Source organism: Medicago sativa, chromosome 7 (genome assembly GCF_051527215.1).
Source record: "Medicago sativa cultivar Bolivia chromosome 7, Bolivia_mono, whole genome shotgun sequence".
Taxonomy (NCBI): domain Eukaryota; kingdom Viridiplantae; phylum Streptophyta; class Magnoliopsida; order Fabales; family Fabaceae; genus Medicago; species Medicago sativa.
In genome coordinates this window covers 94483985-94507913 of record NC_140755.1, presented here as the reverse complement: position 1 = coordinate 94507913, position 23929 = coordinate 94483985, and the positions used below count along the sequence as shown (strand labels likewise).

At 32.0% G+C, this 23929-nt stretch overlaps 3 protein-coding genes and 1 long non-coding RNA gene across 4 annotated transcripts; 1 reads left to right on the top strand and 3 right to left on the bottom strand.

Annotated features, from left to right (window-relative positions):
* On the bottom strand, positions 1-3151 carry LOC146910547 (membrane magnesium transporter-like protein). Its single transcript, XM_085726321.1, has 4 exons — positions 3028-3151; positions 2871-2923; positions 2682-2782; positions 1-359 (listed from the first exon to the last, which is right to left on the bottom strand). Exons 1-4 carry the CDS (start codon positions 3101-3103, stop codon positions 266-268), a joined length of 324 nt encoding a protein of 107 aa, XP_085582447.1. The 5' UTR covers positions 3104-3151; the 3' UTR covers positions 1-265.
* Positions 3152-4814: 1663 nt separating this feature from the next.
* Positions 4815-5225, bottom strand: LOC146910546 (uncharacterized). Its single transcript, XM_085729447.1, has one exon. It carries the CDS (start codon positions 5223-5225, stop codon positions 4815-4817), a length of 411 nt encoding a protein of 136 aa, XP_085585573.1.
* Positions 5226-9656: 4431 nt separating this feature from the next.
* On the top strand, positions 9657-14332 carry LOC146910545 (cell division control protein 48 homolog E-like). Its single transcript, XM_085726320.1, has 9 exons — positions 9657-9787; positions 9886-10054; positions 10606-10834; positions 11515-12281; positions 12371-12592; positions 12720-12791; positions 12877-13158; positions 13295-13654; positions 13828-14332. Exons 1-9 carry the CDS (start codon positions 9759-9761, stop codon positions 14125-14127), a joined length of 2430 nt encoding a protein of 809 aa, XP_085582446.1. The 5' UTR covers positions 9657-9758; the 3' UTR covers positions 14128-14332.
* Positions 14333-19017: 4685 nt separating this feature from the next.
* On the bottom strand, positions 19018-22473 carry LOC146910544 (uncharacterized). The gene is made up of 2 exons (XR_015018920.1): positions 19400-22473; positions 19018-19313 (listed from the first exon to the last, which is right to left on the bottom strand). It is a non-coding gene; the product is annotated as an uncharacterized LOC146910544 (long non-coding RNA).
* Between the last annotated feature and the right edge of the window lie 1456 nt (positions 22474-23929).

Below are 23929 nucleotides of genomic sequence, written 5' to 3'. Positions count from 1 at the left end.
TTGAATTCAAAGAGTATTTTACAACTCACTTAAGAAAGTATGGTAATAGTGAAAGCTGGTTCTTCATAAATAATACAAGTTCTAACATCCTGTAAAAATTACTAGGGCAAGTACAGTACTGACTACTATGAAGATAAGCTACAGCAAGATTTCTTACATTAGCCAACAGTTATATCAAACACATACAAATTCTTTCATATTAAGAGACAATATTTTTCTTACACATTCAAGGGATAATGACACTTGATAGTTCTTACTGAAGTCCTCAGTGTTTCAGCTTCAAATCTGTTTCCAGGGGAAAAACTTTGCCTCGGTGGTTGAAGATCATGAAGTCTAGGTTGGCAGGTAAAGAAACAATCCTGCATTGAATATGAGACAATTCAGGTATTAGGATCCAAATATTTCCATGACAAGTGATACTTCTGTCAACAATGAACACAGAAATTGCAAAGCTTTTCAAACAGAAAATTTCAGATAAATCACTTTATATAATGTGAACAGGTCCCTGTAGGTTTTAGGAATTTTCAAAGAAAGTCCTTTAAATCAGAATTATAGATGAAACTTATAGGCTGCATTCACATTCAGGGACTACGTTGCAAAAAAATTGACCGAGACCTGTGATTAGAACTGGTATTTTTTTAGTTAGTTGATTTATGAAAGAATTTCCTGGATTTCAACATAGATTGTAGAACTTCAAAGATTTGCACCTCCCCATCCCAAACCCTACTAACTAACTGACTAGCTAACTAACTAACCATATGGGATTGCCTATCAAATTATTTGAAAATTGTTAAAATGTATAGGGACTATATAATATATTAATGATACATGGCCAACAATTTTTGCACACTTCACTCTCTCCATGCTTGATCAGCTTAAGCACAAGTTTGCAAAGGAACAATATACAATTTCCTTTGACCCTTTTTTTAAGATCAACTATGTCAATACTCAATACTGAGCATGTTAGTCAAATCAAACCCAACTGCCAATGATCTACCAGCAGGTGACTTATAAATGAAAAACCTGACAGATAGAACTTAAGTGCTCTGTTGCAAATCAATTAACCATGCCAAGACCATGAATAATATCAACGATCGCTTGGTAATGTTTATATATCAATACAGAAACACAATTAAGGGATGATCAATGCTTGATCTGCTTAAGCATATTTAATTTTTCCTTTGTCCCTTTTCTTGTTGACAAATAATGTCAATACTGAGCAAATTAGTCAGATAAACCCAGCTGTTGGTAATATAACAACAGGCTATGATTTGTGAATGAAAAACGTGACAGAAGAAATTTAGTGTGTGTTTGGATTTCAAACAACATGCTATTATGTATGAATGAAAGGAACTTCGTACTTATAGCAAATTAATGGATAGGAAATCAAGGACGACATATCAACTTCATATATAGCATGATAGGAAATCAAGGATTTGATTGGCACAGATATAAGACAAAAAAAAAAAAAAAAACAGGGAATAACTGACTTAGTCGATTGTGTTAGTTCATTTATCCCCGACTAAATGAATATTTGCTTGTTCGTTCATATTGTTTGCCTAGGAATATTATGTCCATCTGTTTTCAAAGTTCAAACTCCTAAAAAGTAAGCTTGGTTGAAGTAGATTTAGAGTGTTCCTGCTTTTAACTTCTCACTGATATTGCAAAAAGTCAAACTTTTCCATTCCCTCGTGAGTCAAAACTTAAAAAACACTTTTTTCTTCTTCTAATTTACTCCTTCTGCTCCTAAATGACCTTCATTTAGTGTACGTTTGGGAGGAGGATTTTAGAGGGGGGAGGGTTTATTTTTCTTTTCTAAATTAAGCAAGCTACAAAATGTTTCTAAAAATGAATGAAGTGTGATTGAAATGCTCTATGATCATATATCATGGTATTCTATAAATTTTTAAAAATCTCAAATATATATTAAAATATAGACCTAACCCTCCAAAATCCACCTCATAAACAGACCATTAAGGTTTTTCCCCACATTTTAAGAAAAACAATAAGCTAATGAATGAATAAGTGAAAATTATAAATAAATAAATTGTTCTTATTAACCATTATGGTTTAGTCATTATGATAAGTGCATATTGGAGTGTAATGAGTTGAAAGTAGTTTAAACAGTATAAATGTGTCTAGAAAACCATAAATGACAGTAAATGCAAAGCATAATTAATTTTTCTAAATATTAGTCAATTAGAAAAGAATGGAGTAGCACTAATTTACTATAGTATAACTCCATTCCACCCTATCAAGTATTCTCAAAAGACAGAACTAACTTCAAATAAAACAACAGAGTCATATCAAGGTTGACCAAGTTAAAAAGGACAACTCTTCACTACCTAATATGAGCAACTCAAATTGGGTAATAGTATACTTTAAAAACTATCTCAAAGTTGTCACCGCCTATGAAGCACAGACATGGATGCCGGATACAACATTGACACGTTGACATCGATAATAATTTGAGAAAATGATATAATTCAATATAAACAAATACATGTGTCAATGTCGTGCCAGTGTCAAAAACTGACATGTGTCGGTGCCACAGAGGTCACTCTCTATCATAAAAGTAAATCTTTGAAACCTAATAAAACTACTTATGCAAACAAACACACAGAACAAGAGCAAAAACCCTAAATAATTTGATTAGATTTAGAATAGTAGTAAAAAGAAACCTGTTCTCATCAGAGTGTGGGTGTATGGACAAAAACTTGCCAGGAACAGTAAGAGCAGCCCAGAAACAAAGCAACAGACCAATAAACAGCTCAATCACAACCTACATAATCAACCTTAAATTCAAAAACACAAAACACAAAAACAATAAATAAAATAAAACAGAGAAATTAATGAATGAAGTAGGATACATTAAAAGGAGGTGCGGTAAACTCGTCTTCAGTAATCTTCAACAAGCTCTTATCTGCAACGCAACAAAATAAATAAGATTAAAACAAATTAAGAAAGCATAGAAAGATGAACGAATTGGTGTAATAAAGCAAAAAAAAGGAAAGAAGTGAAGAATACACTGGATGGTTGAATAAGCGGCGTGAAATAGTATGAGAGCACCAAAAACGCCAACAGTTAAAGCAGCAACGGCCATTATTTTACGAGAGTGAGAAGGAGATCTCAGGGTTTGTAGATGGTGACTAAAGTAAACTGAGTAAATCATTGAAGAATATATAAGTCAATTCTTTTTCTTCCAAATTCAGCCTCACACTAACACCAAATTTCCAATTTTATCCACAAAATCAAAGTTAAGTTAAAATCAAATAGTAAATCATTAAAAACATTATAATTTGTTTTTTTAGTGAATCATTAAAAGAAGGGAAATGTTAACTTGTGCCCTTGGGGCATTAGTTAAGAAGTCAAATGTAGAAAGTTTTTCTTGGAATTTGTGCATTCAATGACTTGAAAGTTACAAAAGTCATACTTTCAATATAAAATTTATGTTTAATTTCTATTTTAAGATCCTTAACTTGTGCCCTAAGGGCACAAGTTAACATGACCCTTAAAAGAATTACTATATTATATACCATTAAAATAGCGTGACATAAGTTAAAATAAAAAATAACATTAACACTTTTGACTCGTGCGACGCACGAGTCTTGTCGACTTATATACCATTAAAATAGCGTGACATAAGTTAAAATAAAAAATAACATTAACACTTTTGACTCGTGCGACGCACGAGTCTTGTCGACTATAATAGAGACCAATGAATAATCTTTAACCAGTAAGATCATGGGTCGATCAATAAACGCAAATTAGATTATTAGAGATACAATATTACAGTCAAATTTGTCTTACTATGTCCTTCAATGACACTTGAATCTTATCAAATTTTACATTTTAGTATCCATTAAAGATTGTTATTTTATTTTATCACAATATATCATTGGGGCATTATCTTCTCATTTTTTTTTTAAATTATAAAGAAAAAAGATAAAAAGAATATAATATTATATTGTTGCACGGGTCAATTTTATATATCACTTTTATAGCTAAACATAAAAAATTGACTTGTAATAATTGTTTTAAATTTCTACTAACATGAAAAACAAAGTCACTTCAATTAATAGAATTTCTAAATTACACGTACAACTCTAAAAAAAATAATTACACTTTGACATTTCAAATTAAAAACAAAAAAACGAAAAAAGGATATTCCAATTCTCAAAAAAATATGCATATCGATAAAATGCATGTTAAATTAGAATACTCGTTAACAGTGGTATGAGAGGAAGGTTGTAAGGTCAAGTCCTTCCATTTGCAAAAATCAAAATATCAAAATATATAATTCTTCTGGTGTCTGTGTAATTTACCACGGTTTAGGTTTTTTTTTTTAGAGAAACGCGATTTAGGGTTTGCTATATATAGCCGAGTTTGCATGGAAATTACGGTAGCCGAGTTTGCATGGAAATTAAGGTATTCTGTTTGTAAACGTATTAAATAAGTGTACAACAACTTGTCAAAAAAAAAGTTTACAGAAACAATAGCTATATACAAACGACGACACAACAGGATAGGAATGAAAAGCTCATCATGGATTGCTGCATTTTAGAGAGAATTTGTTAGGTTAAATTGCTGCTAACCTAATGCAGCATTTTAGATGGAAATTATTAGGTTAAGTTGTTGCAGACCTAATAAAATTAATAAATAATGATAAATAATGATATATTCCTTTCAAAAAAAAATATAACGTTACATATAGTGATTAAATGATAAAATTACACATCAGAATTTTTAAGATAAGACTAGTAATAAATGGTGAATTGAAAGAAGTAATTTTTTTTTTTTGAGCAAAGGCAAAATTACTTCATTTCATTCAAAATTAAGGAATACAAAGTAGGCATTACATGATGAAAAATATGGGGGCTAGGATTGGATAGTGATGCCCTAGCAATACTATGAGCAACACCATTTGCTTGCCTCCTAATATACGACACTGCAAAGTCGGGTCTATCAAGTAAGAGACTTCTACATTGGATTACAAGATCACCAAATTCATTGCTTGGAGTAAGATTAGAGTTGATGGCATCAGACAGAATTTTAGAATCTGTTTCAAACAGTACATCATTCATCCCATTTGAAATAGCCACTTTAATAGCATCAAGTAAGCCTAGAGACTCGACCTCCAAGATTGTGGCTGCTGTGTGGTAAAAGTCTGATTTTCCAAGCAAAAGAGATCCCTTAAAGTCGCGAAAGCACATACCAAATCCCATAACAGAATTGTTGTTAAAAGCGGCTGCATCTACGTTGCATTTAATCTTGCCTACAGGAGGTTTGATCCAAGTGTGAGCAGAATACAAACTAATATAGATCAAATTTGTTTGAGGGTATAACTGAAATAATAAAAAATCCAACACAAAAAAAAAATGTATTATCGAATTGTCGGTAATAAAATATGAGTCAATTAAATAGGTTCAAATTTTTTCTATGTTTAGATTTAAATCGAACAAAAACGAATATCAAAATTGAGCTAAATTGAAGTCAGGATTTCATAAAAAAAATATTGATTATAATTTACACGCGTGTTAATCCATATGTAATAATTATTTTCAAAAACGTATTGACGACAACTTGTTCTTGTATGCAATTATTTATAATTTTAAGAGATATTTGTCCATCTTATATTAGTTATTTTAAAATTTGAATAAATATCAACCTGTCTTGTGTGTAATAGTTTTTTTAAGAAGACAAACAAGTACATTGAAATTGTCACTCGATAATCAGATATAAAATTTTGAGAGGAGCACATTTTAAAGTCTCAAACTAACACCATCATATTAACCTAATTAGATTTCTTATATAATAGTTATTTTTAATTTTTATCAACATGTCTCGGTGAATAATAGTTATTTCAAACTTTTCATACGGGACAATTTCATTGGTAATTTTAATATAATTAGTTTGTATGTACATTTAAAATTATGTACTAGAATTTATTTTATAGAGATTGATTTCGAGGTTAAATTGTATTTTAGATAACTTTTCTTTGATTTTTTTTCTTTTTAATAAAGAATGTTCTATAATGGTTTTTTAAAATTTTATACAAAACAACTTTCTATCTCTTATTGTAAGCATTCATTACTCTGTCACATTAGATCCCATCGACCTTCGAGTTAAATTCGAGTCGTCCGTCTCAACCCATATGAATCCATTCCTTAACACATTTCTAACTTCTGACCCAATCACTAACACAAACCCTAATTAACCCCTAACTTAAAAAAGTCACTACCCAATTTGGTATTCCCCACTGCAATAACCCTATCATTTGTTCTCCATTCGCCGTGAGAATTGTCAATGGTTTGAAATGCGCTTGTAACACCAAAAACATTTATTTATATCGAAGTGATTTCGCTTATCTTCTCATTTGTAGTGCTCCAGGTGTCTTTTGAAATCTATCCAATACTTTCACACTTTTTAATTTTATTATCAATTTAGAGTGTGTGTATGCTCTACCATATTGGGACTGACTGACTTATAAAACTTCAAACCAACATACAAGAGTTACAGCGGTATAAACATGTGAAATATTGAAATGAAAATAAAATGTGAGAGAGGATAAAAATAACACAGTTATATACGAGGAGTAAAAGGGAATGAGAGCAATGTACAGGAATATGAAATGAACAGAGAAAACGCCAGTGAAAACGTTAATCTCTAATCGGTTGTTCTTGTAATCATATCTGGCATATATTTTCTCCTTAAAGAGGTAATATTATCTCAATTTGAGTCAAAAGTAAACTCATATATTAAATTAATTATGCCTCTCTTTGAGCTGTACGGGAGTTTTATGATTTCTATTTTTATTGACGATGAAATTTGGTTTTATTTCAACTAGTCAAATAAAAGTGCTTTCGCATGGATTTGTTATAAATACTATTGTTATGTTAAGTTTTTTTTTTTGGTTGTTGAAATGGCACATTTGATTAATTAAAGTAACCTAAGATAAAGTTTAATTGATACAATTGAAACTAAACAAAATAAATAGCAGAAGACATATTTTTCGTCAAACGATTGTGAACTTTGAAGGCAAATGAATGGAATAATTATGATTAACATATATTTTTTCTAGTAAATGCACCAAATTATTAGTATTAACTTTTGCAAATTCAAAGCAAATTCGATGGATGGTCTGGTCCATTCGTACCTGCACAATCTTTCTAGTAGTGTTCCGTACATTACATGGTCAAAGGTAAAGTTTATCTCAATTAGTTTGACGTAAACATCCGTTACTCCAAGCATATCGTCAACCATGCAAAAGGCTTAAATGATAGTGTTGAGTGTACGCACATCAAGTTAAATGCCCACTTTCAAAGTTTTACACAATACATATAATTCTAATTCTAGATCTCCTTTATGAGAATGTTTACAGTAACCACATTCATCTTCACCCGCGTCAGATTCACACATTATGTTGCAGCGTAGCTTTTTACAAAATAAGACATTACATTATTGAGCTACATTATGGATGGAAACGAAAACTTCCTAAGCATGTCATTCAATTCAGTAATCCTGCCAACAACAACAACAAATTGATTTTGGTGGAGATGGTGTGAATGAGTACTCACCCATACTAAACTGGGAGCAGTAATTTAATAATTTGTTCTCCTTTAGTTTATTTATCTTTAGTTTATTTATAATGAAGATTATTGTACCTTTTTTACTTTTATTTCACTTAATACTGAGTAATGCACCCACATAAAACGGTAAAATGATTATTCTATGTTATGTTCAAATATTTGCATTTGTTAAAACGTTGCATTGTAATATTTTGTAGCGAAGTATAATGTTCATTCAAATATAATGTTCATCATTAAACTCATCATTTAATGATGTCTCCCTTATAAAGATGGTATGAAGCTTGAGTGTTGAGAAAGCTTCCTTGTGGTGCAAGTATTGCGTTCAAGATAGAAAGATGACCAATATATTATTCCTTGTGTTAAAGCTAGTCCTAATTCTTCAAATATTTGGAAGGGCGTCTGTAAAGTTTGTGGAGATTAGGCGATGGATCTAAATTAATTTTTGGAACAATCATTTGGTTGTAGAGGTGGGTCTTTTAAGCCGTCATATTGTACATCTTCTAATTTATATTGATGGGTGCCTCATAGTTAAACATGTGTTAATATCTAGAGGTATTTGGATTTTCAACCCGTTGCTTGATAAATTTCTAGCGGATATCTAAAATGTGGTTCTAGATATTCATCTTCCCTTCTCAACAACATCTAAGAACGAATTGGTATGGGAACGTTCTCATGGCGGTGTTTTCTCGTCAAAATCCACCTACAAAGATATTTTTAATGTTAAAAGTTCAAATCCCCAATTTTTAAAGCAAAATTAAAGGCTGAGAAGGCATAAATGATTAAATTTGTTTCTCTAGAGAGTCGTTTGCCAATCCCTTTTCACAAATGAGATTCATTTTTGTGGCCATTTATCTACTATGAGTTCTTGTTCGTTATGCTCCTCTGCTTCATAATATGTTCTTCATGTTCTTAGAGAGTGTAAGCATGATACCTTGGTTTGGAATAAGATCAATAACAATTTTGATCATGCCTTCTTTCAATCCCACGATTCAAGATTGGATGATGGACAATCCTTTTGGTAGGATCTCATCTTTTCGATATTAGTTATCTACTTTTGACGTGAACCATGGGCGTTCTTTGGCAAAGAAGGAATGAGTTCATATTTAACCAAACCCTTTTTTTTGACGAAAAATACTTAACCAAACTCCTTGGTCAACCCAACCTTTAGTTAAACAAATTAAAATACTTGAGAATTCAGCCTTAGTTGTAATTTGTGTGCTCAGAGGAAAGGTGTTTTTAAGGCAAGAGTAATTTTCCCGAATCATCGAAAAACCCCTCCCGTGGGTTGGGTGAAAATAAATTGCGATGGAGCTATTATTGTTGCAAACAGGTATGCAGTATGAGGCAGAGTCATTAGAGATAACAACATAAGGTATGATAATAGCGTATACTTTGATATATTGGACGTTGTCCCATATTGCATGTTGAATTGCGGGGTATTTACCGTGGGTATCGTGGATAATTATGCACTCATGACTAGTAACATGATTTAGGGTGGGGCTCTTTTTAATATCGAGGTTCGTCATCTTATTCTCTTGATCAATCATGTTGTTGGATATATCAAATGGATACATACCTTTCAAGAAGCTAACAAAGTAATTGATATCCTTGTAAAACATGAAATTAACTTAGTTTGTTGATGTTAGATTGAGATTTTTGAGTGTCATCCTTTCAAGATCTTACATGAGTATAATTTGAATGTTTCTAAAGTTGCTCTATATTTTATTTAGTGAACACTTTTGAGTGACTCTCCCCATCTTGTTCTTCCTAAGTTTCTCTAATTTGTTACGAGCCTTTTGCTTCTAAAGATAAGATGTATACGTATTTTTTTTAACAAATTCCAAAATGATTTAAATCAATTTTTTACACGATATATCCATATTTTAAATCAAATAAAAATAAAGAAGGTTCTCGAAGATATAAAATTTTGTAAAGATGTGACTCATACCAATAAGAAATTTGATTCGACAAAATAATAGTATAAGAAAAAGATATTATAAATTTCTTTGGTAACAAGAAAGGAAGCTAACCCCACCTATAAATATCTTCACAACACCCAAACCCCACAATACTCCTCTCTCTCAGATCTATTAACCTTTCTTCCTCTCTTCTTCTCTCAACATTCACAAAACTCAACAACCACTTTCTTCTTCTTCTTCTTCTCCCGCTATGGCGAATCAACCTGAATCCTCCGATGCGTACGCTTCTTCCTCCGTTTTTCACCGACCCTTCTCATTCTTCTCTCCGATTTCAATTTCCATGAATTTGATTTTGTTTTTGTTTTTGTTTTTTACAGTAAGGGAACAACAAAAAGAGATTTCAGCACTGCAATTCTCGAACGCAAAAAAGCCCCTAATCGTTTGGTTGTTGATGAAGCTGTTAACGATGACAACTCCGTCGTCGCCCTTCATCCTGAGACTATGGAAAAGCTTCAACTCTTCCGCGGTGACACTATCTTGATCAAGGTATTGATTAATTTTGCAGAGAAGATTAGGTTTTGTTTTTCTGATTAGTTAGGGTTAGCTTAAACTAAGTCAATTTTGTTAATAAAACTGTTAAATAAGTGTGTAACATTAGGGTTTCATGTTAAATTTGAAACCTGAACTGTAGCTTGTTGTAACTATGAAACATAGTACCTGTGGTTTATTTCTGAGCTTATAAAGATTAGGTTATGCAAATAAATAAGCCTGTATGTTAATTCATATTCCCACTAACGAAAATTGTATATTCATAAGTTGTTTTTTCATAAACCACCTTGATAAGCTAATGAAAAATACATAAAAGCTTATTTATTTGCATAACTACATTGACAGGCTTATGAATAATACATAGAAGTTTATTTATTTGCATAACCTAAAAAATAAGCTGGTCCGAACGTGTGTTAAGAATTTGTTGTGTAGCTGTTAATTATTGTGAGATTTTTTTCTGAATTTCGTTTGTGTTTTTTCATGTTTGATTAGGGTGATTTGTTTCATATGGGATGTTTATGTTTCTGTTTGGTGTTTTTGGTTTTTAGGGTAAGAAAAGGAAAGATACTATCTGTATTGCACTTGCTGATGAAACATGTGAAGAGCCAAAAATAAGAATGAACAAGGTTGTGAGGAACAATCTTAGGGTTAGGCTTGGAGATGTTGTTTCGGTGCATCAATGTGCTGATGTCAAATATGGAAAGAGAGTTCACATTCTTCCCGTGGATGATACTATTGAAGGAGTTACTGGGAACCTCTTTGATGCATACTTAAAACGTGAGTTGCTGTTTCATTCTATTTCTTATTCTATAATTGCCATAATCCTTGGATCTTTTCTCTTTGTTCTGGGAAGGCTGGTAATGTGAAAGGTGGTGGTTTATCTTGCAATATCTAGTGATTTTTTTTTCTTCTTTTAGTGATAATGCCTGTTTTTATGTAATGTCTGTCTTTGAGAATAATGTCCGTTTTTATGTAGTGTTTGTCTTTGAGAATAATGATTGAATTGCATGTCCATACTTATGTAATGTGTATTCGAGAATGATGACTGAATTGCATCTCTAGAGAGCATTTTCTAGATGATTACTATTTTGATATCTCAGACATTGCATCACTGTTAAATGAAATAGGAATAGACATCAAGGTTTTACCATCATCCCATACTCACAATCTTGTATCTGTGATAGGTGACCGTAAATTTTGGGCTGTTTTGATCATCCGTTTCTCTAAAAATTCTGCCATTGTCAGTGTTTGTACTTCAATTTCTAGGATAAAATTGTATTGACATACCAGGCAGTTCCTTCAATATTTTTTATTTGCAGTTTATGAAATTTGGAATCGCAACAGGCCACAATCTGACTTCCCAACTGTTATTTTGATTGGCATCGGCCCCCTCACGACGTATAAATTTGTTTCATTCTAATTTCTTTTGAATTCTAATCCTAGTTTTATGTTTGCAGCTTATTTCTTGGAGGCATATCGACCAGTGAGGAAAGGCGACTTCTTCCTTGTGAGAGGTGGGATGAGAAGTGTAGAATTCAAGGTTATTGAAACTGACCCACATGAGTACTGTGTTGTTGCCCCTGACACCGAGATCTTCTGTGAAGGAGAGCCCATTAAAAGGGAAGATGAGAATCGCTTAGACGAGGTTGGTTATGATGACGTTGGTGGTGTGAGAAAGCAGATGGCACAGATTAGGGAACTTGTTGAACTGCCACTGAGGCACCCACAGTTATTCAAGTCTATTGGTGTCAAGCCACCAAAGGGAATTCTGTTGTATGGACCCCCTGGATCTGGAAAGACTTTAATTGCTCGAGCAGTTGCAAATGAAACAGGTGCCTTCTTTTTCTGCATTAATGGCCCTGAGATAATGTCGAAACTTGCCGGTGAGAGTGAAAGCAATCTAAGGAAGGCATTTGAGGAAGCTGAGAAAAATGCACCTTCCATCATCTTTATTGATGAGATAGATTCCATAGCTCCTAAGCGAGAGAAAACTCACGGTGAAGTAGAGAGGAGGATTGTCTCCCAACTCTTGACCCTCATGGATGGTCTTAAATCACGGGCACATGTAATTGTTATGGGAGCCACAAATAGGCCCAATAGCATTGACCCTGCACTTAGGAGGTTTGGAAGGTTTGATAGGGAGATTGATATTGGTGTTCCAGATGAAGTTGGGCGTCTTGAGGTTCTTCGTATTCATACAAAGAATATGAAACTTGCTGAAGATGTAATATTGAAATTCCTTTCCTCTTAAGTTATGGTTTAATTTGAATAATACGAGTTCTAAAAGATATTTGTCTTTTCTGTTATTTGCAGGTTGATTTAGAAAAGATTTCTAAGGAGACACACGGCTATGTTGGTGCTGATCTAGCTGCTTTGTGTACCGAAGCAGCACTTCAATGCATCAGGGAAAAAATGGATGTGATCGACTTGGAAGATGAGACAATTGATGCTGAAATATTGAACTCCATGGCAGTGACAAATGAGCATTTCGCGACTGCGCTTGGATCAAGCAATCCTTCTGCTCTCCGTGAAACAGTAAGTATTTATCCAGAAATTTGTTTCAGCGTAAAGCTTCCTGTTTGCTTCTCCTGGGTAAACTTTTCTGTATGGACCATGCAAAGTTTTTGCTGTATTTATAATTCCAACTTCTCTCTTGAATCAGGTTGTTGAAGTGCCCAATTGCAGCTGGGATGATATCGGCGGTCTTGAAAATGTTAAGAGGGAACTCCAAGAGGTTAGTGAAGCTTTTACATAATCACCATTGATACAATAGTTTCCTTTCATCTGCATCTGAACTTTAACATTGTTCTCTTTTGCAGACTGTCCAATATCCAGTGGAACACCCTGAAAAGTTTGAGAAGTTTGGAATGTCTCCTTCAAAGGGAGTTCTTTTCTATGGTCCTCCTGGATGTGGTAAAACACTTTTGGCAAAAGCTATTGCCAATGAATGCCAGGCAAACTTTATCAGTATCAAAGGTCCTGAGCTACTCACAATGTGGTTTGGAGAAAGTGAGGCAAACGTGAGGGAAATTTTTGACAAGGCCCGTGGTTCTGCTCCATGTGTGCTATTCTTTGATGAACTTGACTCCATTGCAACTCAGGTTGGTACTAAACTATAATTTAGACGTTGGTACTAAATTTATTGTCAAAATTTTACTACTCTTCATTCATTCCAACTATTTGGAATAGAGAACATTAGCCGTGGTTACCTAACATTTACTTTGCTTTATCCTGCAGAGAGGTAGCAGTGTAGGAGATGCTGGGGGTGCTGCGGACAGGGTTTTGAACCAGCTGCTAACAGAAATGGATGGGATGTCAGCAAAGAAAACTGTGTTCATCATTGGTGCAACTAATCGACCGGACATTATAGACCCAGCTCTTCTGCGTCCAGGCCGTCTAGACCAGTTGATTTATATCCCCCTCCCAGATGAAGATTCCCGTCACCAGATATTTAAAGCTTGCTTGAGAAAATCTCCTATCTCTAAAGATGTTGATATTAGAGCTCTTGCGAAGTACACCCAAGGCTTTAGTGGTGCTGATATTACTGAGATTTGCCAGCGTGCTTGCAAGTATGCCATAAGAGAGAACATTGAGAAGGTACAGATCTGGGCTCCCTTTTTGTATTCCATATTTTATTTTAAGTCCCTTGCCTACTGAACTTATAAACATTGGATTTTTTAACATTTTTCTTAAATTAATTTCTCTTGACAGGACATTGAAATAGATATTGGTCTTTTTAAAAATTTTCGTAATTTAATTTCTCTTGACAGGATATTGAAAAAGAGAGAAAGAGAAGCGAGAACCCCGAGGCCATGGAAGAGGACATTGAAGATGAAGTAGCTGAAATCAAGGCAGCTCATTTTGAGGAATCGATGAAATACGCGCGAAGGAGTGTAAGTGACGCTGACATTCGCAAGTACCAGGCATTCGCCCAGACATTGCAGCAGTCCAGAGGGTTTGGAACCGAGTTTCGGTTTGCAGATTCCGGCACCACTGGTGCTACTGCTGCAGGTGCATCTGATCCATTTACATCTGCTGCTGGAGCTGATGATGATGATCTTTACAATTAGGTCAAACTTGTATGTGTGTAGTTCATTTTAAGAATTCCAGTGCTGTCTTATTTATGTACTTGTCGAGGCTTTCTTTGGATTATTATTGTCATTTGCTTCTTAAAAGCATTTGTTTATATGGTAAGCACAGCCACTTCGTAAGTTAGGAAAAAATTATTTTCAGTTTTTTGTATAATCTGACAGCTTTTGAACAAAGTTTTACATATTTCACTTGTGTCTTTAGTTTTTTACTACTTGGATGTTGAAGTTTTTCCTATCGCAATAAATGTTATGCGCGAAAAAATTCTACGATACAACTTGTTATGCTCGAAATTTGTTGTGTTTTCTATGAGCTGTTAGCAGATGGTCTTGAATGATGAAAACAGCAAAATGGTCTTCTAAACTTTCTAGGTTTCGTTTATGTTTTACCGAGTCTATTATTTTTCATTGAATTAATAAAAAGTCTCGTTTAAAATAGCACCTATCAATACAAATTTTTGATAATTTAAATTGGTTTTTGTTTTATAAATGATCTCTTTGAAATTGTTTCATTTATTTGCATTTTTTTTTAACATCTTTCATTTATAGAATGATGGTACTAATGAACTTTTCACATGGTCAGCTAACTTTTTTTTTTGAAGAAGCTAAACTAACCCTCTCAAATTGGCACCAGAGAGAATCGAACCTGAGACCTTGAGGAGGAGCACACTCCCAACCCAAGTGGGTTCATGTCAGCGAACTTTAATATTTTATTTTAGTAGAAGCAAAATTTATCCGAGTCTTGGTTAATATCACCTGATATTTTGTTGAAGACATAATATTTTCATATTATTTGTCAAAAGACTAAATCATAAAAGTTTAGTGCTGATTCCCTCAAAAAAAAAAAACAAAAGTTTAGTGCTGAAAATGATAAATTTTGAACTTTTACAAAATTGAGTGCATCACTTTCAAAATATAATTCAAATTTGATTTCTTAATTAGTGATCTAAACTTGTTAGCATTTATCTTTAAATATAAGAAGATTGCTCAATAGATCTATTTACATGGTTTTTATTATTAGGTTGTAACTATAGATGAACAATTTTAATATTTTTTGCTTAAAAATGGATTTGTGCTAGTACCCCGATAATTGTTTTTTGCAAAATTTTGAACAATTTGAGAGACGAATAATCACCTAATTATAATCTCGAGATATAAGTATCACTTTCAAAATATAAGTCAAATTTGATTTCTTAATTAGTCAAGAGGTGAATAATTACCTAATTATAATATCGAGACATAATTATCAATTTATCTGTCGAGACATGTATTGTATTTTTCTTTTTACTTTAGCTCCGGAAAATTTACTTAGAGGTATGTACGCAGCCAGGTTCGAATCTGTATGACATTTTTTTTAGAAAACTCGGTATCTAATCCAACAACCGATTAATACATTGTTTTCAATTTTGATCAATGTAGGCTTGATTTCTATTCATATTTTCTATCGGTAGGGGCAAATTTTCTAAGGACAATTATATTGAAATGTTTAATTATGCAATATTTTTCACATAACAAAATAGTTCCCTTATGAACCAAAATATATTTTAAAAATGCATCCGTTTATTTAAAAATGCCGCTAACAATAGGGTGTAAAATTGACCTAGTCGTTAGCATTTGCTATTAAATAAAAATTGTTAAATCATGTATTTTTTCTAGAGCAAAATCGTTTAAAAATTGTTTACCATGTGCCTTTTGCTTTGATTATTAACTATTGCATTTAATTTGTAATTGTATACACTAATTTTTTTTTTTTTGCGCATATATTCAATCAAATAACTCCATGGGGCCATTTTTTTAGATTATCTCTTAGAATATCTTTACAAATATTTATTTTACATGTGCAAACAAATCTTACACATAGTCGGTAAATAAAAATTAATAAGGTGTTAATTATTTTGTTCCTGCTGTCTCCCAACTAATCTGATGTACCTTTGCTCTTATGAATAAGCCAAAAAGCTTAGAAAAATAAAGACGTGCAAAAATATGGTACGTAATGTATCACATCCCAGTAGGTTAATGGCTGAAATATTTGTGAGTCAAATTAACAAGCACGCATGCTCATCGATGGGACATTAGGGGGGACTTGCACAAAGGCTCAAGTCAATGTTTGCAGGAGAAATAGGGCTCATGTTCCTCAAAGGAAAACAAGCCACGAGGTTTGTAGTCCTAAGGTTGCTATGATAGATATAATAATAATTAATATAAAGAATGTTGAGTTTAGAGGGAGGGAGAGATTGAGTGTTTCCATCAATGACTATGACTACGTCTATGCTGAAGACAGGATTTGATGCAAAGATAGTTGGAGCATATCACTGATTGGAGTAAGTGACTATTTGAGAGGCAATCTCACAAGGAAATTTAGTGTAATGAATCCTCAAATCAACCACTTTTAAGGTATTTAGTTGTGGAGAGAGAAGAAGCCAGAAAAGAGATGATTATGTGAAAAATTGAGTCGATTAAATGTATTATTTTGTTTAAGAGGAAGATGTTAGTAATAGAAGTCAAAGAAATGTGTTATATATATAGATGGAAAGTGAGAAGAGAGAAATGTAGTTGTTATTGAGAGTATTAGAATATAAAATATTCATTATATAAATTATCAGTATATTGTATATTAGTTAGAGAGAATTGAGATCTAAGTTAAAGATACTTGATGCTTGAGTTAGAGATTATCGTCATTACGTGGTTTAATTATACACTTCATCCGTAATAATATAGAAGCAAAAATAGTAGTTGAAAAATTGATGTACACTAGTACCCTTTTAAATCTCATTATATGTACACATGTACCCGATTTTATACATTATGATACAAAAATATCCATGTGTCTATTATGTTACTTATGTGACATGAAGGTTGACAAAGCAAAATATTTGAGACAATTTTAGAACTAGATGATTAAACAATTTGAGACAAATATTGCACCAAAAGGAATTGGGGGAGTTGTTATATGAGATTTTCGCATACTTGGTGATGAATAACATGAGGCAACACAATCTATTCCTCTTCAGCTCTTGCACAATATTTCACCCCAAATTGTTTGTCCTAAATTATTCTAAAATGTGAAAGAGGTACACATAGATGAAAAAGGGGACATGGAGGAAAAGTGAGCAACCTTGTTTCTGTTACGTCATTAACATAACAATCACCTATGTATCTATGAAATAAAATATGTGAAAAAGAAACGGTATACACATAATAGAACTTTAAAATTTTATCTTGGAAAAAAATTGAAAAGATAAATTTGGTTCCCATTTTTATATATCATGATTAATTACATACAAACAAAAGATAAGTAGACCGCGCTGATAGGCCTTGAAATAAAATAGGGGAACACATGCTTATAATTTGCCACATTTAAATAAAAAAGTTAAAACAATTATGCTCAAAGTTAACTACATTTATTTGTAAAAAAAAAAACTACATTTTAAAAAAACAAACTGCCGATAGTTAACTAGGTGATTGTTTTTTGACCAAACTGCATGAAGTTTTAATGAGTTTGTACCCAAAACATGTTTTAATAATTAGGTTCATTAAGCCCAATTTTAGAGCTATCGAAGTCTAGGAAAATCGGAGTGCATATTGAAACGAGTTAGTAACTAGTATATAGTTTAATTTCTCTCTTATTAAAAAGTCTAACTTTGCCAATAAAAAATGTAAATTGTGTATAGTATTATGTGTTGGGTCATGATGGGAGGTGATCATCCATATTTGCCTAAGAACAATCATGCAATGACTCGACCAATAATCACCACATTTTAATTTGAAATCTTAAGTCATTTGATTTATGAGATTATTCATTGACAAATTTCTGAACTCTCATTTTTTTTATCCAATGTGTAACTTTTAACTCACCTCATGTTTACCGCAATTATATAGTTATTTGGATAATGAAACTTCATATAATTAAAGATAATCAGATGTTACACTTGCAAATATAAATGTGAACAGATCGAAGCCAGCTTCATTTTTGTAATTGAATGTGACATTGTTGGTTGGCAATGATCTAATGCATTAGTGACACAATAATTGGCTAGAAAAAACATCAAATCATATCATATGATCCGTAAAATAATAATGGAGAGAGCAACATCATATCATACCACATAGATGATAACAATTATGCCGCTGAGGAAAGAGGGGTATGCCGCGTATATGTACTGTCCATCAAATTTATCAAACCATCCTTATCCCCTTTTTTATTTTCCCATTTATCGTGAGTATATACTAGAACGCCGACCCGTGCAACGCACGGGTCTCACGGACAGGAATAATTTGATACATAATAAAACGAATAATTAATAAAGTTTTTAGTCCCTATAAATATATCAAATTTAGTTTTTAGTCCTCGTAAATTTTTTTGATAGATTTTGGTTTCTATAAAAAATTTCAGCACGTAGTTTAGTCCCTATTAAATTAAAATTTATTTAATTATGCTTAAAATTTTAAATTTTTTAATGATCTGTTACATACTTGTTTAAAACATTATAAAATGTTCCTTCGCTTAAACACATACTAAGCAAAGGCAAGCATACTAACTTGGTTTTATCAATCTGTACTTTTAATTTAACATGTGAATGCGTGGGATCTAGTTACTCAAGCCAAATCAGTATTGGATTTTCTTCATCAAGCATACCAACTTGGTGAATGACTATTTAACATTTAGAAAAATATTAACACCTTCCGGAGGTAAATCTAAAAATAAATTTCGTACATTTAGAGGTCGAAGCGCTAATAAAAGACAATGATAATAAATTGTTGAATTAATACTTATGGCAATGAATAAATTTATTTAGGTGGACTGGAAAAAGTTTCCTTAGCTAAGTAAATATAGCCGACACAACAACTTGAAGAAAATTAAAAACCAAACTGTAAAAAACAAAAGGAAAAAACACAGATTATTTAATGTCTGATTTATGCAGATTGAAGGAATTCGATAACAAAGCAAACGGCTCTAGCATTCGAGCAAGCTAAACATGTTTGTCGTCCTTGTGCTCAATTTTGACACGAACAACTCTGGTAGGTTTTGTGGCCGACGTCTGGCCAGCTTCATCATCATCAACAGCCACATAGTCAATGCTTTTAGAGGACCTCTTAGCACCTGTTTTGGTGGTTGGTGTGTCAATCACACATGTATTGCTGCATGAGTCCTCAACCTCTGGTACATCCTGCAGACATTGGCGGCAAACAATTTGATCAATTGTGTTACGGATTAAACCTTTACGGACTCATGAAAGATTAATGTAATAATTACCATCTGAACATTTGAATTGTTTGGCGCAGCACAATCCACACTAAGCTCAACAACAGATCCATCGTCGGAGTTATTAATTGTATTTGTTTCTCTACTGACTTTAGTCTCGTAGAGCTAACGTGCCTGCATGCACCTTCCATTCCACCGTAAAGACTCATCGCCACTGTATCAGAACACTTTTCACCACTGTTGCCTCCATCGATTCCTCACCGAACAGATCAGTTACCATACATTGATTGATTAGTAACTAATTTAGTAAGGGAACCATAGTTTCAATTATAAAATTAAAAAAGTATACCAAAAATTATATTAGGAGAATACCAGCACACAGATTTGTTAGCAAACAAATGAATAGTCACGTAACCGTTTAAAATTCCAGAGTAAACTTAAAAATGTCGTGATTTTATAGGAACTAAACATATTTATTTATAAACATAAAATTTCATTAGATATAGATAAAGAAACTATAAATTGTAATAAGTTAAATATAAAGTATGTAAATAAATTAAAAATTAAAAATATAATTATGTCTATATATACTATATTTTATTACCGTGTTTTTTAAATTCGTTTAAATATTATTTTAATTAATGGTTAAGAAAAGGGAAAATTTCTTATACGATATTTAGTGTGACAATAACAATAGTTAAATATCATAGTAATATGAAATCATGAATATAAATATGATAAAGGGCGACAACGGATTATACCCATGCTGGAGAATCGACTTAAACTAAACAATTTTAGAAGCTACTATGCATGTGTTTGATTATGCGGTGACCAAAATTGAGTTTGATTGAATTGATTTTATATATTTTTTTTGAAAAATAAAAGAAGGATTATATTAATTGGAAATGGATCCCAAATTTCTTTTGGATTTTCTTCTACCCAAATCTTATTTAAAAGACTTAAACGCACTTTTGGCCCCTAACTTTATCATAGTTGCAATTTTGGTCCCCTCTTAAAAAAAACCACTTTTTAACCCCCTAAGTTTACCCTTTTTTTTCAACTTTAAGGTCCCCTTAATCTTGACTCTATCAACGCCCACGTGGCTCATCACTTAAGTGAGTTGGACGCCACATGCATTATTTTTCAATTAAATTTAAAAGAAAAAGCCACATGTGTATATTATAATTAAAGAAACAAAAAAGAAAAAGGTAATGGGAAGGGGCGCACGTGACAATCTTCATCTAAAACACAAACAACGATGTGAGCAGTTCAACATCTTACAACATGAACAACAACAAACCACTTATTATCAAAAGAAAAAAAAAACTATGGTCCTCTTTAGAAAGAATTTATCAGGCCACACTCATGCTTTCTCACCTACCATTTCTTCTTCTTTTTCATGGATAAGAAAATTCAAGGATGAAGGTGACATTCACAGCCATGGTCATGTGTATTTATAGTTATACCGTATGAAAGAAAGAAGTAACAAACAACACCTTTGTGTTCTTAGTAAAGTGGATGAAAAAATGGGGGGAAAAATTAAGTTTAGGGTTAGCTTTACGGATTAAGCATTTACCACGGTTTAGGGTTTATTTTTATCGAGAGAAACAGGTTTAGGGCTTCGTATATATAACCAAAATATTTGCTTCATAAAAAAAAGGCGAGGATAAGAATAAAATTTGTGCGATGCATTTTTTTAGATGGAATTTGTTATGTTAAATTGCAATCGTAAAAGTGTAGAAAATATTTGTTTCAAAAAAAAAAAAAAAGGAGGATACGAATGAAATTTGTTAGGTTAATTTTTTTTTTTTTTTGAAAGGGAAATTTGTTAGGTTAATTAATAAATAAGGATTCGGATGGCCAAAACTATAGGAAAACAAATTTCGGATTTAAGTGAATTGATATCAAATTTCGGATATGACCAAAATTATAATTAGAGATAAATATGAAATAGTTGTTTCGGAAAATAGAAGAGATAAATACGAAATAGTTGTTTTGGAAAATAGAAGAGATAAATATAATATGATCAATGGCTAAAATTGAATGACGCCTAAATGCGCAAGATCCAATGGCTTAGAAAAGTGGATGAAAAAATGGGGGAAAAAATTAGGTTTAGTGTTAGCTTTACGGATTAAGCATTTACCACGGTTTAGGGTTTATTTTTATCGAGAGAAACAGGTTTAGGGCTTCGTATATATAACCAAAATATTTGCTTCATAAAAAAAAAGGCGAGGATAAGAATAAAATTTGTGCGATGCATTTTTTTAGATGGAATTTGTTATGTTAAATTGCAATCGTAAAAGTGTAGAAAATATTTGTTTCAAAAAAAAAAAAAAGGAGGATACAAATGAAATTTGTTAGGTTAATTTTTTTTTTTTGAAAGGGAAATTTGTTAGGTTAATTAATAAATAAGGATTCGGATGGCCAAAACTATAGGAAAACAAATTTCGGATTTAAGTGAATTGATAACAAATTTCGGATATGACCAAAATTATAATTAGAGATAAATATGAAATAGTTGTTTCGGAAAATAGAAGAGATAAATACGAAATAGTTGTTTCGGAAAATAGAAGAGATAAATATAATATGATCAATGGCTAAAATTGAATGGCGCCTAAATGCGCAAGATCCAATGGTTTAGAAAAGTGGATGAAAAAATGGGGGGAAAAAATTAGGTTTAGGGTTAGCTTTACGGGTTAAGCTTTAGTAAATAAGATATAAGATATGAAATAGTTGTTTCGGAAAATAGAAGAGATAAATACGAAATAGTTGTTTTGGAAAATAGAAGAGATAAATATAATATGATCAATGGCTAAAATTGAATGACGCCTAAATGCGCAAGATCCAATGGCTTAGAAAAGTGGATGAAAAAATGGGGGGAAAAATTAGGTTTAGGGTTAGCTTTACGGATTAAGCATTTACCACGGTTTAGGGTTTATTTTTATCGAGAGAAACAGGTTTAGGGCTTCGTATATATAACCAAAATATTTGCTTCATAAAAAAAAAGGCGAGGATAAGAATAAAATTTGTGCGATGCATTTTTTTAGATGGAATTTGTTATGTTAAATTGCAATCGTAAAAGTGTAGAAAATATTTGTTTCAAAAAAAAAAAAAGGAGGATACGAATGAAATTTGTTAGGTTAATTTTTTTTTTTGAAAGGGAAATTTGTTAGGTTAATTAATAAATAAGGATTCGGATGACCAAAACTATAGGAAAACAAATTTCGGATTTAAGTGAATTGATAACAAATTTCGGATATGACCAAAATTATAATTAGAGATAAATATGAAATAGTTGTTTCGGAAAATAGAAGAGATAAATACGAAATAGTTGTTTCGGAAAATAGAAGAGATAAATATAATATGATCAATGGCTAAAATTGAATGGCGCCTAAATGCGCAAGATCCAATGGTTTAGAAAAGTGGATGAAAAAATGGGGGGAAAAAATTAGGTTTAGGGTTAGCTTTACGGGTTAAGCTTTAGTAAATAAGAAGTCTAATTAAGGGCCGTTTTTTTTTTTTTTTTTGAGTTTATGGTCCATTTGAGTTCTACAATATTTTGCAGATCAATCTCAGGCTCTCAGCAAACAACTTTGAATTTGACCTAATTGATTATTCAGATGGTGTGGGATGATTATGCTGTTCGAGTTGACTTGTACAAATGAACCCACATACCAACTAATGACCGAAAAGTCCAATTTAATCCTTGCTAAGGAAAAATAAAATGAATGGAGTTCTGTAAAAAAAATTGAAAAGATAAGTATTTGAAGAGATGTAATCATGTAACCATACAATAGAATATAATTTATCCGGTCATTTGTATAAAAGAAAGTTAGATCAACAAAAGTTAATATATTTGATTCTAAATTTTGTCTAGATAGATTAATTTTTAGGGAAATGCTAAAGAGTGGCCTTAGGGCATTAATTAAGAGGAGAAATTTAGAAATGGTGAAAAGTGATATATTTAACCTTTTAAAAGTTAAAAAATTGCTGAAGTCAATACAAACTTACCAATTTAGCATAACTCTAATTTTTATTAGGTTAAATTACATTATGGATCCTTTTAAGTTTGAGATTTGTAACAAATAGGTCCTCTAAGTTATTTTGATCATACATAAGTCCTTTAAGTTTTAAGTTTGTAACAGATTGATCCTTTAAGTTATTTTGATCACAAATAAGTCCTTTAAGTTTGTAAACGTTTTCGATTTAGTCATTCTACCACATCATCTTTTGGTTAATAGAAAGACTAAATCGAAAACGCTTACAAACTTAAAGGACTTATTTGTGACCAAAATAACTTAAATGACAAATTTGTTACATACTTAAAAAACTTATTTGTGACGAAAATAATTTAAAAACTAATACTCTTTCCGTTTCAAAATATAAGCAAAATTCACTTTTTAGGTTCATTCATTTAATGATGTATGTGGTTCATAATGAACCACATACATCATTAAATGAATGAATCTAAAAAGTGAATTTTACTTATATTTTAAAACGGAGGAAGTATGTTACATATCTCAAACTTAAAGGACCCCGATGTAATTTAACCTTTTTATTAACTCAACTTTCTCTATAATA